The following is a 19,720-nucleotide window of genomic DNA, read 5'->3' on the forward strand; positions in this document are numbered from 1 at the left end:
ATTTTCAAAAATACTGGAAAATAATTAACATAAAAAACCAGGTTACCATGTTTTTTTGTGTGATGTAGAAAGTACTAAGTAGTGTAGTGAATGTATAGAAGCTAGTACTTTCTACGTCATCACAAACAGGGCTTCCCTTTTCTTTATTTTTAACTAATTTTATTTTTTTTAAACTTGTAAAACTTAAAAAGAAGGTGAAATTATTTTAAGTTAAAATCATTTTCGTGTTCAGTTACACCAACTTTGTTAATGTTTGAGTAAAAAAAATCGCTAATATAACACTTTAAATTAACAATTAATAATACAAAATGACCAATATAAAATTCTATTTTTAATTAGGTTAATTTTAATTACAGAATTTAAACAAAATTTAAATTTTTTATTTTTTAACATTTGAAAAATTTTCACCATGACAACGACGTCACTTAGCAACCAAACGGAGCTCACCACTGTCGCTGACGTCATAAATGTGTGGGATTGTGACGACACAACCCCGAGCGCTTATCAACTTTTATTCAAACTTAAAGGTAAGTTGTGACGTAAATATCTTTAATTGTGACGTAATTGTTAAAAAAAATTTCTCGGATTTTTATTAATTTTTTGAACAAAAATTGTTGCCGTAGTTACAATTACATAAATGACGTCAAAATTTTAAAATTGCATTGATGACGTCATAAGGTATAGTCAATGAGATTCGAACCCCGGATCTATCGAATCTCCCGCGCAGATTAAATAAAATCAAACAAAAAACTTTTTGATTATGACGTCACAATCTTTATTTTTAGCTGCGTCCTTGATGACCCCGATGATCATAGCCTCGGTGATTGTTTTTCTGAGTTGGTTGATTTATTTTGATCAGATTATTTACTTCATTCGAAACGGGGTTTCGTTGAAACGAAATATTTTGCTTATCTGGATAACTGGGGCGTTTCCGGTAGGTTAAAAATAAAATATTTCGTAAAAGTTTGGTAATGTGGTATACCAGTTATAGCATTAAGTTTTATGAGTTAAGAGGTTTCGAGTTCGAGCCGCACAAATGCCACACTATTTGCCCTTGAGCCCGGCGTTACAGTTAGCTTAAACACACCAAAAGGTTTCGAGTTTGAGCCGCACCAATGCCACACTATTCGTCCTTAAGTCCGGTGTTTACAGTTAGCTTAAACACACCGGAAGGTTTCGGGTTCAAGCCGCACCAATGCCACACTATTTGCCTTTGATCCCAGCGTTTACTGTTAGCTTAAACACAACAAAATGTTTTGGGTTCGAATCGCATCAACGCTACACTATTCACCCTTAAGCCCGGCGTTTACGGTTAGCTTAAACACACCAAAAGGTTTCGGGTTCAAGCCGCACCAATGCCACACTATTTGCTAACAAGGCCGGCGTTTAAATATAGCTTAAACACGTTACAACAACCTTACCTAAGAAGATTAAATGAACTAAAAATATTAAATTTTATTTTTTAGATAATTAGTTTGTTGAGCTTGATTGGATTATTCGTGCCTCGAAGTCACAACATCGTCGATTACGGCCTCAGTTTGTAAGTATGACGTAACAATTAAAATAAATTGTCAATTAAATTTTTTTTTTTAACGATTTTTTGACGATTTTAAGGGTGTATTTTGACATATTGTTGGGGTGTTTTCTGGCAATTTTTTGGGTCGTTTTTTGATTTATTTTTAACTATTTTTCAGTTATTTTGCGTATTCTCTGAAGAAATTCTACGACTTGATTCTCGATTATTACGGAGGAAGAACGAAAATGTTGCAAGTGATGCAACAATCCCCCTTTATCTCCGCCAACCCGTTTCCATGGTGTTGCATATTCTGTTGCTGCTACCACAAACCCATGACAATGTAAGTGACGTCATCGTAACGCAATCAACATCCACGTATAAAATTATGACGTCATTTTTATGCTAGCAATAACCGTGCTAACGGCGTTATGGCTACGCATTTAATAACTATGTGACGTAATCGCTGGGATATCGGTAACCATGTAAAAATTATGACGTCATTGTTGTTTGATCAGTTTCAATCTATATGACGTCATTATTACGCAAATAATTCAATATAAATCATTTAAATGAGCAATTTTTTTTAAATTGACGCTCGTGGTGTAATCGTAGCGTAATGCATATATCTTTATCCTCGATGTGGGAAGGTCAAATGCGCGACTTAAACATAGAGTAATCAGTTACTCCGACCCAGAGTTGCCTGTGGCAGTTTGGGATATTATAGATTATAATTGCCCGATATTTAAACTGCTGAATAAGTGCTGGCTCAGCAGGAGTTGATACCGTTTATAGCGCCTTACTCAAGGGCGCTAGAGCATGAGATCAGTGGGGATTGAACCAACGACCTCATGGTAGTGTAGCAGGTGTTCTTACCACTTCACTACGCTGCCGGCTTTTAACCACATCAATTATAATATCTTAAATTGTTAAAAGTTATATTATTTTCGACGATTTATTTAAGGTTGTAGGTTCGATTACTACTGCTAGCATTGTTTGTTACGATATTTACATAAATTTAAAAAATAATCAATGATAATACACATTTTATACGAATATTAAAATAGAAAAGGCAAGTTTTTAACTGACTTTTAGCCTTAATAGTTTATCGCTTATTAAACTCGTTAAATTTTTATATCCCGCGTTATTTTAGCCGACTAACCGATACAGCAATTACGCTTAGTCATGAACTGTTACGTAATAATCGAGTAGCTATAAAACGTCGTTAAAATAAACGTCTCCTGATTCAGTCGTAAAAAATCTGATTTTTATTTATAATACAGAGTTTAAAAACGGTGAAATATATTATCACAATCGCTTATTGTTTATAAATAATAACTATTGTTATAACAATTTAAACAAATGTGATTGTTTAAATACATTTATAATTGTTTAAAACAAACGAAAAAAAAACAAATTATAAATATACATTTTTTTATTCATTATTAATTTTTCATTATATTTAAAATTTTGAATAAGTTTTTAAATATATTCTAGTAATTTCAAATACTTTTTTCTTTCAGGCATCGTTTAAGAATCACAGAAGGTCTTATCAACCAAATTTTGATAATTTTTCCACTTTTTTTCTTCATTGTAACTTTGTGCGAATCAGATGGTGTTGGAAACACCTTGCCAGGGGTATTTTATTTTTTATTTTTTGTATATTTTTATCCTGGATGTGGGAAAGTCGAATGCGCGACTTGAACATAGAGTAACATCAGTTACTCCAACCCAGTCTCGAGTTGCCTGTGGCAGTTTGGGATATTATAGATTATAATTGCTCGATAATTAAGCTTCTAATTAAGTGCTGGCTCAGCAGGAGTTCATCGTTTATAGCACCTCGCTCAAGGGCGCTACAGCATGAGAGCAGTAGGGATCAAACTAAGAAACTTAAGTGGTGTAGCAAGTGTTCTTACCACTACAGGCTGCCGGTTATATAATATATAAAACCTTCACCAAAAATTAGGTAATTAAAAAACAAATTTATCAACACCTTTTAAATAAGATTTAATTTCCAGGGAATTTTATTGACATTGTTGCGTTCATTTGCCACTATATCTGGTTTTGTTTGTTTGTATGGATTTACTATTATTCATAAATCGTCGTGGGGGGCATTGGCCGAGTTTAAAATGCACGGTAAGTACTTTAAATGGTAACAACTTTTATATATATATATTTAAAAGTTTTTTTAAATTGTTTTATCTATTGGTTGTCAACGCAAAATGGTCGAATATAAACCTTTAAAATATTCACTATTCGCCCTTAAAACCAAAGTTTGTGAATAACTAAACACATCACAATATCATATTCTTACTTGGGTTGAACAAAACAAATCAAATCATTTTATGTTTCCAGGTAAAGTAGTTACGATGCAAGGTATAATTGTTTTCAATACGGTCCAAGGTTTTATTATGAACACTATCGAACGTTGGGATAAAATCCCGTGCGGTTTTCCCTACCCAACTAAGGAAAAAGCGTTTGGTAAGTTATAAGTTTTTTTTTTCACCTTTTTCCATTTTTTTTCTTTTTTTCATATCCCCTTAAGGAGATAGGTTTTAACATTATATCGGGTAAGGGTGTGTAGTTAGGACGTGTTAGAGCTATCCGTGGATGCCAGGTTTAAGGGCGAATAGTGTGGCATTGGTGCGGCTGGAACCTAAAACTTTTGGTGTGTTTAAGCTATTAGTAAACGCCGGGCTTAAGGGCGAATAATGTGGCATTGGTGCGACTCGAACCCGAAACCTTTAGGTGTAACAAATATTATTCTTTAATTTTTGTTTATAATTTTATATTTAAATTGATTAAAAATATATTTGAAACCTCAAGTTGAAAAAATTTCAAAAGAAATAAAATATTTTGCTAAGTTTTATTCTTATTTTAACACCATTAATTTAAAAGCAATTTTACTACTTTTGGTAATGTAGGCTTTGATGTATTATAGACCTTATAAAAACTCATAAATTCTAGATATTAAAAGCCATAAAAATGAGAGAATATTTAAAAGTTAACTATCAAGTTTTACAACTAAAAATTCATTTCGAAATACTCTTAAATTTTTATACAACTCTCGTGGCACCACTTCAAAGGCTTATTACGTCATAATAGCTACTGTTAATGCGTCATAATGTAAGTAGGATAGTTCATAAAATTTTTATATGAATTAGTGTAATATTAAAAAGAACATAAAATAAAGTAACAAATTTGAAATCTTTTTTTAAATGTTGGTTTTGAAATTATTTTAAATAAATTCCAACGATATAGTTTAAAGATTACAAAACTTTTAAAAACCCAATCAAGTATTAGGAAAATGCCATTTAAAGTAAGACTATATAACAATATAAAACAAATGTAACGTAAGAAATTAAAAAAAATCGTAAATAAATAAAGTTTTAAATTTAAATAATTTCTAATTTCAATCCTAAATATTTAAAAAAAAAATGTTCAGTTCCTTTTATTATTACTGTATACCAAAATAATCAGAAATATTAAAATTTCGTCGGCTTAGTAACTTGCTTAGTTATTTCTTTTTTTGACTAAAGAAAACGGAAAAATTCTGTAAATAGGGTTCCTAAAATAGGGGTCTCACCGAGTATCGAACCCGAAGATCCCAGTTTTTTTTTAATTTCGTTAAAATTTTGTCGAAACGCATCAGACCAATATGAAAAGACCAGACCAGCAAAATAACCTAAAATATTTTTACAGCTTTTCAATCGTATCTTCTTATATGCGAGTTGTTTCTTCTAAGTCTTATGAGCATCCTGTTTTTCCGAAGATCTGATCACGGATGTAAAGTTGTGAGCGAAGATTTGCCGAATTTCACAGCAATTAACTCCATCAACTCAGTAAGTATTAGTATTTTACTCCTTTCTCGCTAATCAAGCGTTGGGTTCTGTAATTTTACCGAATAAGAGTGTGCTGTTGTGACATGTTTAAGCTATCCGTAAATGCCGGTCTTAAGGGTGAATAGTGTAGAATTGGTGCAGCTCGAACCCGAAACCTTTTGGTGTGTTTTAGCTATCAGTAAACGCAGGGTTTAAGGGTGAATAATGTGGCATTGGTGCGGCTCGAAACCAAAACCTTTTGGTGTGTTTAAGCTATTTGTAAACGCCGGGCTTAAGGGTGAATAATGTGGCATTGGTGCGGCTTGAACCCAAAACCTTTTGGTGTGTTTTAGGTATCAGTAAACGACAGGTTTAAAGGTGAATAACGTGGCATTGGTGCGGCTCGATCCCAAAACCTTTTGGTGTGTTTTAGCTATTTGTAAACGCCAGGCTTTAGGATAATATTTTTTTAGGATAATATTTTTCTAGGATAAGATTTAGGATAATATTTTTCTCTTCTTAAAAAAGTTTAATTTTTTTAGACCAGCGAAATTATTCCATCAAACGGCACCGACATTCCTATGACGTCACAAACAAAAATTACAAACGATTCCGTATTTCAAGAATCAACTAAAGTGGTGTGACGTCATTACGTTTAAATAAGATGACGTCAAGAACTTAGTCTAACTCATATTTGATGTTAACATGTATAAGCCATTATGTACAGATTTATTTTACGCATTTAAACTTATTTGTTTTTAAATCATTGCTCTTTGTCCCCCACTGACGGTTGCATTTTTTTGTGCACTTGGGTATTGCAATTCTCTTTGTGTTTTGTTTTTTATATTGCATATAATTGCTGTAATAAAATATTTGTTTTGTTGTAAAAAAGTTTAAAAGTCAGATTTTCTTCGTAATAATTTTTTTTAAACTTAAATTATGAAGAATTTTTATAAAGTTTTTGTTTTTTAAAATCGAAATAAATAAATATAAGTCTTAAATCGCATTACAACCAAATACAACAACAACGCAGCAAAAATTTTAAAACAAAAAAATTTTATAAAAAAAAAATTTTATAAAAATTTTATAAAAATTTATAAAGTAGCCTCCTAATTAACAAAAAATTATTTAATTTAATTAATAATATATGAATAACAGAATTGTGATTTAAATTTAAAAAAAATCTAGTTTATTAACTTTTTATTATGCATTGTACGTCATAATATTTATTGTTTAAATAACTAAACGTGAGCGTATTTGAAGAAACATTTTAACTTTGATCAATAAACTATTGTTACATCACAAGATTTCGATTTATTACCCTGACAAAGCTTTCTTTGTTTATCGAGTAACACGTCACAATGTTGATTATTAAAACGTTATTAAATATTAATATCTGCGCAACTTGAGTAAATATTTAAAAAAGATTATAAAAATCTGAAATTAAAATAAAAAAAGGTTCGTAACGTTCTAATAAAATAAAATTGCAGAATAAAAGTCGTTTGCAAAGCAGAAAGTAGACAACTTCTTTGAACTAGTTGAGTTTTTAAAAGAAAAATTATTTAACCCATTTTATCGTTAAAAAATTGTTCAATAATGAAGTTAAAAAATATTTTAATGCGTGTAGACAAAGTTGTAAAATTACAGCTCATCAGACCTCGAATCTAGAATTATATTTGCTTTAAAATAAGTTTACAGACGTTAAGATAAAGTTGTTTAATTAGCCAGGGTTAGTAACCAATTAAACGCAAGTGCAAAAAAGATTTAGCCATTAACCACTTTGAAGTATATTAAAAGATGCGCTCATAGTCGATTACTCGGATATTTCGTCCTAGGTCCGTTGTCGAACATCGAGTATTTTAAAACTTTCCTACGGGTGTTCTTAGACTGCAGACTACCGAAGTACAATCGACCAGCTGCCTTTCAAATTACGTTTAAAAAGAATACTTTATTCAATTAAGGCTTTTCTTGTTTGGGTTAGGTACTAAAAATTTATAATTTTTGCACAGGGCATGTACCAATCAAAGTATATATATAAACACAAGTAGTTTAACACGTGATCAAAAGTAAAATTAGAAGATCAAAATGGGTCTTAGAAATGCTTTACAGGTTTAGGGAAAAAACACGAATATCTCGTTTTACAAAAATTCCTTACGTAGAAATCTAAAAATTTCACCGGAATTCCGTTTTACTAATATTTTAACATTTTTACGCGCAATTTTTTTTCCTGTGGTGTTGTTATTAAATAGAGATATAATTAAAATAAAAGTAAAAAAGAAATGTCTAAAATGTTGTTTACTAAACATTATTACGTCAGAAAAAAGGGAAATTGGGGACAAACTGAAATATTACTCAGAGCATGCGACAATTTCTTTGAGAAAATACAATTTTCTATTTTTAATAAAAATTTTTGCGTATAAAGGTCAAAATATTAGTATAATAGAATTCTGGTTAAATTTTTAGGTGCCCATGTTAGAAATTTTTGTAAATCAAAATATTCGTGTTTTTCCCTGTACCTGTAATGCATTTCTAAGACCTATTTTGTCCTCCATGAATCTAAAAAATGACGTAACAATCCGGTTGAATCAGTTAAACTACTTGTGTTTATATATATACTTTGGTACCAAATTACCCCTATTACCAACTTAGACTTAGTAGACCCGGTACTAACTCAGACCGGGTACCAACCCCGACCGGGTACCAACTCAGACGGGATATCAACTCAAACTCGGTAGAAACTCAGATTCAATACCAACTCAGATCCGGGACTAACTCTTACGTTCCTAATTAGAAAAAGTTAAGCGTCATTATAGGACATTATATGAAAGCGATGGAATTCAAACCATGAACCACATTTTAAACATTCAAATACTTTTTTAAATGTTTTATGGTTTTGTTTTACAGAAAAAAGCAAAGAAAATGTTTTTTGTTAAATTGATGATTTTTGTATTTTTGTTTGGCCATGTACGAAACGCCAAAAAAGTTGAAATGACTTGTCGGGTTGATAAACCTAGCAATAAAACGAGGAGAAGTTGGAGCTCCAGGAAAGAAAGGTTCGATTGGTCCTCCCGGTTTTGATGGTGTCAGGGGTCTTTCCGGAGCAAAAGGGGAGCCAGGAAACTGCGATGAATGTCAAAGTTTGCTGCTTGAGTTGAAAAATAAACTCACTGAGCTCGAAAATCGATTTAATGAAACCCAAACAGTAAAAAGTAAGTTAACACAAGTAACCCATAGTAAATTTGCATATTTACCCAAGTTTTTGGTTTTTAGTAATGCCTACCATGGACTGTAATGGTTTACCGGACAATGCAGAAAGCGGGGTATACGACATAATCATGAACAATAAAATAACACCAGTTTATTGTGATCAAACCACAGACGATAAATTTTGGATGGTAAATATTAATTAATTTTTGTAATAAATATTTCTAATTAATTAGAAATACTTATATTAAATTAACATTTTTGATTTCAAGGTCATTCAAAGACGTTTCGATGGGTCTCAAGAATTTTACTTGGATTGGGAGAACTACGTGAATGGTTTTGGAAACATATCGGACGAATATTGGCTTGGTAAGTCCTTGAAATCTAATTCTTTAACTTTATTATTAATGTTAAAGGTGTCTGTTGCATATAATATATTAAGACATTTATATACAGGTTTAAATAACCTTTACCAGTTGACAAAATCACGAAATTTTGAATTACGAGTTGATTTAAACTCCTGGAATGACGAAAAAATCTTTGCAAGATACAGGTAAAACCATCAGTTAAATATTAAAGTTTTATTATATAAAAAAACTTTTATATTTTAGCAATTTTAAAGTTGGAAATCCTGAAAGTTTCTATCGATTGACCGTGGAAGGATATAGCGGTACTGCAGGTTTGTAAAATATAATTACGTTACCTTTGATTTGTTCTATTTAATATTTGGTACAAAAAAAGAATTAACAAATAAAGATTTCTAAAACAAAGGACCTTTACTCTGGTATTTTGCTATTATTCTACGCTTCACAAAACAAACCTAACTTTTATTATTGTAATACTATTCGATAACATGTCTTTATTTTAATTGTTGTAATATTTTAAATATATCTTTATTCTCAATGTAGAAAGTCGAATGTGCGACCTAAACATAGAGTAACAACAGTTAACCCAACCCGGTCTCGAGTTGCCTGTGGCAGTTTGGGATATTAGAAATTATAATTGTTCGATAGTTATGCTGCTGATTAGGTGCTGACTCAGCAGGAGCTCATATCGTTTATAGCACCTTGCTCAAGGGCGCTATAGCATGATATCGTTGGGAATCAAACTTAAGACCTTGTGTAGTGTAGAAAGTGTTCGGCGTTTACAAATAGTTTAAACTTACTTAAAGGTTTTGGGTTCAAGCCGCACCAATGCCACAACATTTGCCCTTGAGCCCAGCGTTTACAGATAGATCAAACACATCCTAACTACACACCTTTTACCGATAAAAATATAAAAAAAACTTATTCTCTTAAGAAATATGGAAAAAAATATCACACGATTTAAAATGGATATAATTAATAAAAGTAGAAGTACAAAGCTACAGAGCCATACTGTTAACATTAATCAGTGTACCTAAGATAAAATTAAAACCGGGTTTTGTTTAAAAAAGTTAACACAACGTATTTAGGATTGACGATTTTGAATATCATGTAACTATTCATGGTCACAATACCCATACACTTTTAATAATGACGTCACAATATATTGTATAAAACTATAATCCAATTTGACTAAATAATTAATAAAAATTTACCGTTATGACATAAAAAATCAAATTAATTAAAAATAACAATTTTTATTAAAACTTAATCCATTTTATGTTCTTTTTTAAAAATAAAATATTAATAACGAATATTAAAAAAAATTTTTTTCACCCCAAATTCTTATAAAAGTTGTATAGTTTAATACTTTTTATATTTTAGTAAATTGTTTAACTTTTAAATTTATACAGGAGATTCGATGAGTTCGCATAATGGGAGGTCGTTTTCAACATTTGATCAAGATCATGATAGGTGGAGTCGTGGTAACTGCGCTAACGACTGTCATGGTGCTTGGTGGTATAACAATTGTGCTTCCTCAAACTTAAACGGAGAATATCTTGTTGGGGGAGTTGAAAGTGGTCGTAGCATATTTTGGCATCGTTGGAAAAATAATTGGTATTCGTTTAAAAAAGCTAAAATGATGATTAGACCGTTGTAAAATAATCGTTAATTAATAATTAAAATCGATTTTTTGTAAAATATTCGTTAATTAATAATTAAAATCGATTTTTTGTAAAATATTCGTTAATTAATAATTAAAATCGATTTTTTGTAAAATATTCGTTAATTAATAATTAAAATCGATTTTTTGTAAAATATTCGTTAATTAATAATTAAAATCGATTTTTTGTAAAATATTCGTTAATTAATAATTAAAATTGATTTTTTGTAAAATATTCGTTAATTAATAATTAAAATCGATTTTTTGTAAAATATTCGTTAATTAATAATTAAAAACGATTTTTTGGAAAATATTCGTTAATTAATAATTAGAAACGATTTTTTGAAAAATATTCGTTAATTAATAATTAAAAACTATTTTTTGTTAAATATTCGTTAATTAATAATTATAAACGATTTTTCGTAAAATATCACATATCAGACGTCAATCAAATTTGTTTACATTTATTGTTAATTTAAATATGATTATAATGTGTAAATATTTGTGCTAATTACTATTTTAACATTGCTTTACCATTAAAATAATTCTGTAAATAATCTGTGTTTATATAAAAAAAAGAAATCAGAAAGTTTAAATATGACGTCACAATGCCAGGTTATTATGTAACAAGGTTTAGTTTGTTTAGCTACAACTTAAACACATCATCCTATAAAGTGCTTTAAAAAAGGTTATTAAATGAAAAGACGTTTTTATCATCACTAAATCGTAACCAAAATTACACGTTTGACAACCGACTCCTTCGCTTAAAAGAGCTAGATATAACCAAGCAAAGACAACTCTACAAGTGAACGATTCAACTTTCTTTTAAAGGCAATGACATGGGACGAACTTTAATAACGCAACATTGTATTAACACTAGTGACCCCCCTTTCAACAAATCAATATCCTAGACCAGAGGTTGGCAACCTTTTCCGCAATGCGGACCGATTTAAAACTGAAATCTTTTGACCAGCTTTTAAAAAAACAATTTTTTTTGCATTTTTGGGTAAAAGAAATTAATCAATTTAGCTAATAATGATGTTTCAAGGGACGCAAATAAGCATAAGTGGGCACTGTTAACCGAAAAAGTAACTTCGTTAAGTGATAATTCGTTACATAGTACATTAACTTCGTTAACGTTAATAAGTTAAATTAAACAAAATGTAACGGTGGTTATCAATAACTGTTAACGTTAAAATTTAAATAAAACAAACAAAGAAACGACCCTATTTAAAAAAAACAGCAGTTTTTATCTTAGTTGATATTTTAACTACACGAACGCAAGTTTAAATGACGTTTTCAAAACTGAAATAATGCCTAAATAACAGCAGCCAGATGATACATCGTTTAAAATTGAAAAGATTAAACCCAATAAACGGCCAAATAAAACATATATACTTTTATATTACCATGGTAAACTTGTAAAAATATTAAATTAACCGACTTAATTTAACGGAAGCACAATTTAACGAAAGTTAACAGGTCCGTTAACGATTTTTAAAGTTAACTTAAAAGTTAAATTTTATCGAAAAATTTAACTTCGTTAATTAGCGACTAACGGTTTAGTGCCCACCTTTGCAAATAAGTTTAAAGCAATCTATTCCTTCATAAAATCGATAATAAACATTTTTAAATGTTTCTACGACAAAATAAGCTTACAAATCAAAAATGACGTTTCTGTTTCTAAGCATTTAACCTGGAAAAAAATACGACCCGGTAACTTACAGCTCATGGACCGGCACCGGGCTGGTGGTTGCCGACCGCTGTCCTAGACGAATGGAGAAATATTATCAACTAACCACAAATAAACTTAGCATGTGGCCACCTTTTTACCTAACCTTTATATAAATATAAGCACATATTAGGAATAAACCAGATGTAATTGCAATACAAATGATATGCCAATGTGCTACTAGTTATCCAAGTTTAACTTATTTTTTTAATCTAAAAACACAAATTTTTAGCTATACAAATCGTGTTAAAAGTGTCATTTAAATATTACCTCAGAGAAACGATATACATACCTATATTAACTATAACTTGATATTATCACTTAATCAATTTATTAAGAGAATATTTGTTCAATTAACCAGCATTATTATATTATTGCAGAAAAATGTAATTTACATGAAGTATTAATATTTGTGTAACTAATTAAAGCACAAACATATAGCACTTTAAATCAGCTGATATATATGGACATAGTGAAAAATGAATTTGAAATTTTAAAATGGCGTTTTTACACTTCACAAAAAATCAATTATAATTACAACTATGGTACAGTAAAAAATGTTACCAGTTTTGATTAAAATCTCACAAAATACCTAATATATTTTGCAAATAAAATCCACCAAATTTTGGAAAGTAATTAAAATATAATTTCAGTACAATCTTTAAATGGATTAAACATAAACCTGTAAAATTAGCTTATAAACATTAAAACTAAAGTAAGAAAATTATATTTTGACACCCAAAACAAAGAGTAATTTCTGCTACCTATAAGCCTTGTAATATGTTTGTTATTTTTCAATATAACTCTTCAGTATAAAAAATGTAATGTTAGTTTTTTATGTGTAAAAACCTAATTGAAAAGCAAATTTAAACTGTAACACCAGTGTACGTAAAACTGTAGCGATCAGTAAAATTCTATGCTTCCTTAATTACTCTGATATGGTTGACTGTGTTGTTAAAATGGGTTTCTATGATGTCATAATCCTTTCTCTTCTTGATATTGGGAAAATATCTTCTTTTGGAGATCAGTTGATTAAGTAAATCAACTGTTACCTTAATTATAACAGTAAAAAATTAAAAAATTGTTTGACAAAAATTAGAATAATTAACTATTTTTGGCTATAACATTTTTTTGTTATTACTGAATTTATATTTTTATAAAATGTTAATTACCTACCTATAATGTTGTGTAATTTTATAGCAAACTGCACAAAATGTAGAAAACAACTTACTACATACAGTATATCATTTTTTTCCAACATCGATCGCACCATGGTATAGTGGTCAGAACACTTTTCTACTATACACAAGGTCCTAGGTTTGATCCCCAGTGATCTGATGCTGTAGCGCCCTTGCGTAAGGAGATAGATTTGGTATAAACTCCTGCTGAGCTAGCATTTAATCAGCAGCTTAATCATTAGGCAATTATAATCTATAATATTCCAAACTGCCAAAAGCAACTCGAGACTGGGTCGGGGTAACAAATGTTACTCTATGTTTAGATCGCGCTTTCGACCTTCCCACAAAAAGGATAAAGATATATACAAAAAAACATAATTTAAAAAAAAAAATTATTTTAACATAAGATCCTAGGTTCGATTTCAACTTCCTAAAGTAATCAAAACTCCTGCTTTACCAGAACTAATTACCAGATTATTTAACAAGCAATTATATTCCAAAATATCCTAAACAACAAGAATCAACTCGAAATTGAGTCGGGGTAACAAATGTTACTTTTCCTTTATGCTGTAAAGTCGACCTTCCCACATAGAGGATAAATAAATACAAGGAAAGACTGTTTGAAACAACTTACCGATTTGCAACCTTGTTTGAAGAAGTAAGTTGTTGAGTATTTTAACAAAAGACTGCAACTAAACAGCTGACTCCATGCATTGCAGACTTAATAGCTTTTTTTAAACATTCAATAACTCTATGGGAAAATCCTTCATCTAAATAATATATTAAGCAATTATTATTTATGTTAAATTTAAACCAAGGTTAGATGAAATGGGGATTTATTTATTAAATTATTCTTTAATTTTTGGTAAGTTTTCTAATTTAAAGTTAGAAATTTAATATTTATTATAGTTAAAACTTAATAGTCGAACATTTTACTCTTGTTGAGGATAAACAAATTAAAATACCTCTCCATCGCTCTCTTGTGTTAGTCCTGACCGGAACAAATGTGAGACATGTGTCACGGCTCGTGACTGATCAGGTTTTTTCAGCAGATGTGCCGTGGAATGAGCACACTGGGCACGCAAAGAGGCATGGTTTTTCTCACTAAAACAGTCGCAACGCTCAACTGCGCTGACAAGAAGGGTCACTGCTGCAAGTTAAACTCAAATATCGGGAACTTCCTCTTCACATATAGGAAAGCCTTAAAACAAAAGTTAAAAATAAAATCTATATATAAAGGAACTTGATAAATGAAGTCATGGGTTTAATCCCCACTGGTCTCATGCTGTAGCGCCCTTGAGTAAGGTGCTATAAACGGTATGAACTCCTGCTGAGCCAGCACTTAATCAGCAGCATAATTACCGGGCAATTATAGTCTCTATAATATCCCAAATTCCAACAGGTAACTCAAGACTGGGTCGGAGTAACTTATGTAATCTATGTTTAGGTCACGCATTCGACTTTCCCACATCGAGGATAAAGATATATACAAAAAATAAAAATATATATTTATTTATAAATATGTCCATTTTATAGGCCTACAGTATAAACAAAAGTAAATTTTGTAATCTATATATTTTGAAGTTTGTTGGATGATATGTCCATTTTATCGGCCTACATTGATAAATACAAATATCAACGATGTCTAACTTTGATAAAATGACGATCTTGCAATAAAATGGAATATCATCTAAGCTGATCTTTTTACAGTTTTCTGTTGTAAGGTCATCTCGTGTTAAGTGTTCTTTGACTAAATGTAAAATGCCTTGATTATTATATTTTACTCAAAGCATTAGTAACTGGTAGTAAGTGGGTTAAAAAATAAGAACGAAGAGTGGTAAGAAAAAGTGTATAAAAATAAACATCTGATGATCCACTCAAAAAGTTGGTCTACTGATAAAGCACAAAATATTATTAAAAAAAGGATAATAATAACAACAACAGATCTAGTTACCTTAGAAGTAAAATTTTATGATAACGTTATTTTCAAAAAGGTTTTCAAATTTGATTGATTACCCTTACTTTGATTTATTTCCGTGTCTTGGTAATTCCATCTTTAAATTTCAACAAACATCGATCATGAAATTGTCGAAAAGCAGCAACCATGGTTTCCTCTTTCTGATTGGTTGGATTTTGTTTAAAATTGTTTTGGAAGTAAACTCATTGAACCTTGGCAAATTGGGGGGTTCAAATCAGAGTTTAAAATATTGATATAATTCAGGTTTTGTTTTAGATTATTCATTTTAAACAAACTAAATATAGTTTAAAGGCCTCGTTTACATGAAACCTATAGCAGAAATCTAAAACAATGAAAAAAGTGTTGTTTAACAAGTAAGAGGGTTAATTAAACTAAAAACTTCAAGAAAAAAAAATTGTTAGTTAGTGTTATCTTGTGCTCTTGATCATTTATTATTATGGATAAATTAATTAAACTTAAAAATTATTTTATGTTAAACTTATTTCATTATTAAAAATAAAAACATAATCTGATCTTGTTTCTATGTCAATATAATATCTTAGTTCAAATACAATAAAAAATTGCTGACATATTCGTAAAAAAACCTTTTTATTCTGCATTTATATCAATTTTATTATTTTTTAAACACTAAAAACAACTGTCAGACTGTCAGGCTGTCTATAATTAAAATGCAACTTAATTAAAAATTCGTTTTACAGTTACAGTATAAGTTAGTTATTGTTGCAATAGTCTAATAGTTTAGTTTAAAAATTGTCCAAAATTGGATTACGTTTTACTTAAAATACTTTTTAATATTGTTTTTAAGATGACGTATTAAAAGTTAAGTTATTCGGGAATTAAATGTTTTCTTTTTGCCTTATAAGAACAATTTTCCCTATTTTGAAATTTTTAAAACAAATTTAATATCGTAAATATTTTTATACTCATTAAATATTAATTTTATTGTTTTTTATGACGTCATATTACCTTTATCCGCCAATTCCGCCTTTTCCGCTTCTTTCCTTATCCGCATTTCTTCCAATTCCGCTTTTTGCTTCTTTTTTTCTTTGCTTTTGTTGCCCCCCATTTTGAAATAATACAAAAATTAAATAAAAAATTCTAATTAACAGACATTATAAAAAATATAATTTTAGACTACGTTTAAAGCTTAGGTTTAAGTTACATATTTTGGTTTGCAATTGGTGCTAGCGTCGTCCGCCAAGTTTATAAAATGCGGAAAGGCGGAATTTTTTTGCGAAAAAGGCGAAATTTTTTTGCGGAAAGGGCGGAAAAAACCTTACCCTAATCTTTCCTTGTTTTTAGCACCACCCTTATTTTAGTACCACCCGTTTTAACCGGCAGACGGACGACGCTAATAATGCTTTAAACTTTTTCCTTTTTCAATGTCTTTTAATTGAACAAATATTCATTTTTTTATTTTAAGATAAGTAATGAATTCTGGATTTCAATTTTCCTATTGCGCAACTGATGGCCCCAATCTTAGTAATAACGAAGTAATTTTGCTCAAAATTAATATAACCTTTCGTTCTTGACCTACAGTCAATATTATTAGTTAAAGTTTTTATTTTATTAAAAATACTTTTATTTGCTGACCGAGCGCCACAGTTGCTACTGTAAACTAAATATTTAACTTTTAAAGAACCAAAATGTTTAGGAAATTGGAGTCCTGTTTCTTTGTGACGTAACAATTAAAAACAATATCATATTGCGACGTCGCGTTTTAAAAACAATGGCAATAATTTGGGAAACAATTTAGTTAAGCTAAAGTCTCTATTTAACCAATCGTGTTCTGGTAACCTTATAACTTTTTAAAAAAATTGATATTTTTTTAAAAATAATATTAACGAAAGTTGAACAAGTTTAAAATAATATTGACCTCGTGATATTACACCAACCTAGTCCCAAGTTGTACAAGTTTAAAATAATATTGACCTCGTGATATTACCCCAACCCAGTCTCAAGTTGTACAAGTTTAAGATATTATTGATCTTAAAATATTACCCCCAACCCAGTCTCAAGTTGTACAAGTTTAGAATTTTATTGACCTCGTGATATTACCCCAACCTAGTCCCAAGTTGTAAAAGTTTAGAATTTTTTTGATCTCGTGATATTACCCAAACCCAGTCCCAAGTTGTACAAGTTTAAGGTGTTATTGACCTCAAAATATTACCCCCAACCCAGTCCCAAGTTGTACAAGTTTAAGGTGTTATTGACCTCAAAATATTACCCCCAACCCAGTCCCAAGTTGTACAAGTTTAAGGTGTTATTGACCTCAAAATATTACCCCCAACCCAGTCCCAAGTTGTACAAGTTTAAGGTGTTATTGACCTCAAAATATTACCCCCAACCCAGTCCCAAGTTGTACAAGTTTAAGGTGTTATTGACCTCATAATATTACCTCAACCCAGTCTCAAGTTGTACAAGTTTAAGATATTATTGACCCCATAATATTACCCCAACCCAGTCTGAAGTTGTACAAGTTTAAGATATTATTGACCTTATAATATTACCCCCAACCCAGTCTCAGGTTGTACAAGTTTAGGATTTTATTGACCTTATGATATTACCCCAACCCAAGTTGTACAAGTTAAAAATATCCGTAAATTACTAATTAAAAATAAAAAATTTAACTATTTAAATTATAAACTTACCTTTTTTTAATTCTTAAAACAAGTGTTTTTAGAATCTTGTGAATTGGAATAAAAAATTTTGGTTTTGAAAAAAAAACTCGCGCATAAAAATTTGTTGTTTTTAACCCTTTATAAACGGAATACTTTTACTTTTGATAAACAAATTTGTTAAAGGGTTTACAACATTTCAGAAAAAATGTTAAAAGTTCGACTATGACGTCACAATACGAAACTATTGTGTAACATTATGTAGTTTATTTAGCAACAATGCAACGCAAATACAACAAAAATTAACAATTTACAGCAAATTTATTTTTAAAATTAATTTTAGAAAAATTTAAAATGTTGTGTAATGTCATTATTAAATATATTAAGTAAACTAAATTAAAATACTTAAACATAAAATTGCAACATTTTCAAATATTAAATTAATTTTTTATTTAAAAGCTTAAAATACTTAATTGGCAAATTAATAAAATAGTCACAATTTTTAATCTAATATATTTGTGTTTTAGTATTACGCACATTTATTAAACCTCTTTGCAAACTTATGACGTCATATAATAGAAATTAAAATGCCCAAAGCTAAACAAAATTAGGCGTCAAAATTAGCGAATTTTGAAAATTATAAATATTGTTTAAAATGTTATTTAGACATATTTATATATTCGCAGTAATGGTTTTATAAAAGCAATTTCATTTTAAGTTTCGAAAGATTTAGACAAATATTTAAAAAATGTCTAATATGCTAATTTTGGTCTGTATAAATATAGAAACGATATAGGTCTGTATAAATATAGAAACGATATTTATAAATATAGAAACGATATTATATATTAAGTAGGTAAAATAGTTAATTAAGTACAGTTATAATACTAACAAGCACAACTACGATCGCCCATAACGACTGCACTGCCAAATTAAATTACTTGTGTAAACTAGCAAGGTTATAATTTGTAAAAAAAATAAAAATTTCGTTTACGTTTTGTTAGAACCAAAAGTTACTTAAAACATTAAACTAATAATAACCATTCTTATCGCCCTTATGACGTCATAACGTTGTTTACTTTTAATATTGGTCTTAACGTTGCGCTAAATTGAAAATATTTTTAATAATTTTAATTAACAATACTTTAATAATTGGAATTTTAAGGTAATTTGTATTTTATATTCTTATATTATTATTGTAAACAAATCTTTATGTTTAGGTTTAATTGGATGTTAAACATACAAGTTAAGTGGCGAATTTTATTCAAATACCATTTTTAAGACGCAATAAAATGTTAGAAATATAACAGCAAGATATTTCGTTATTTTTAAAACAATTTATTCTTTGTTATTTTACAGACCAATTTAATAACGTAACCTTAATGTAACTTTTGTTACTTTATAATGATTTATTATCGATGTTACATGGCCAATTTAAAAACGTTATCTTGATGCAGACCATTAGTTACCCATTAACCGTTTCGAAGCGATTTGGAAGATGCTCTCCGTCTGCTGGGGTATTTTAATTAACACTTAAGCGATTAATTTTTTATATAAATTTATCCTCGATACGGGAAAGTCGACTACATGACCTTGAGAAAAACCCTTTACTACGCCCGCTTTCTTCGCAGTTTGGGTTATTTTTAAA

General features: G+C 29.5%; 2 protein-coding genes and 1 long non-coding RNA gene across 4 annotated transcripts; 2 read left to right on the plus strand and 1 right to left on the minus strand.

Annotated features, from left to right (window-relative positions):
• Window positions 1–409: 409 nt before the first annotated feature.
• Window positions 410–5,978, plus strand: LOC145744137 (organic solute transporter subunit alpha-like). Its single transcript, XM_082562251.1, has 9 exons — window positions 410–527; window positions 786–934; window positions 1,467–1,540; window positions 1,695–1,856; window positions 3,037–3,151; window positions 3,532–3,649; window positions 3,869–3,994; window positions 5,216–5,355; window positions 5,877–5,978. Exons 1-9 carry the CDS (start codon window positions 410–412, stop codon window positions 5,976–5,978), a joined length of 1,104 nt encoding a protein of 367 aa, XP_082418377.1.
• Window positions 5,979–7,419: 1,441 nt separating this feature from the next.
• On the plus strand, window positions 7,420–10,563 carry LOC145744139 (angiopoietin-related protein 1-like). Its single transcript, XM_082562252.1, has 8 exons — window positions 7,420–7,443; window positions 7,798–7,852; window positions 8,349–8,543; window positions 8,605–8,729; window positions 8,811–8,907; window positions 8,995–9,091; window positions 9,150–9,217; window positions 10,316–10,563. Exons 1-8 carry the CDS (start codon window positions 7,420–7,422, stop codon window positions 10,561–10,563), a joined length of 909 nt encoding a protein of 302 aa, XP_082418378.1.
• A 2,206-nt stretch (window positions 10,564–12,769) lies between these two features.
• Window positions 12,770–17,042, minus strand: LOC145742945 (uncharacterized). Of its 2 annotated transcripts, XR_014280975.1 has the most exons (6): window positions 16,421–17,042; window positions 15,499–15,776; window positions 15,127–15,226; window positions 14,442–14,677; window positions 14,111–14,246; window positions 12,770–13,350 (listed from the first exon to the last, which is right to left on the minus strand). It is a non-coding gene; the product is annotated as an uncharacterized LOC145742945 (long non-coding RNA). The 2 variants fall into 2 exon arrangements; XR_014280974.1 differs by having other exon boundaries at window positions 14,442–15,226.
• Between the last annotated feature and the right edge of the window lie 2,678 nt (window positions 17,043–19,720).

Source organism: Corella eumyota, chromosome 2 (assembly GCF_963082875.1).
Source record: "Corella eumyota chromosome 2, kaCorEumy4.1, whole genome shotgun sequence".
Lineage (NCBI taxonomy): Eukaryota > Metazoa > Chordata > Ascidiacea > Phlebobranchia > Corellidae > Corella > Corella eumyota.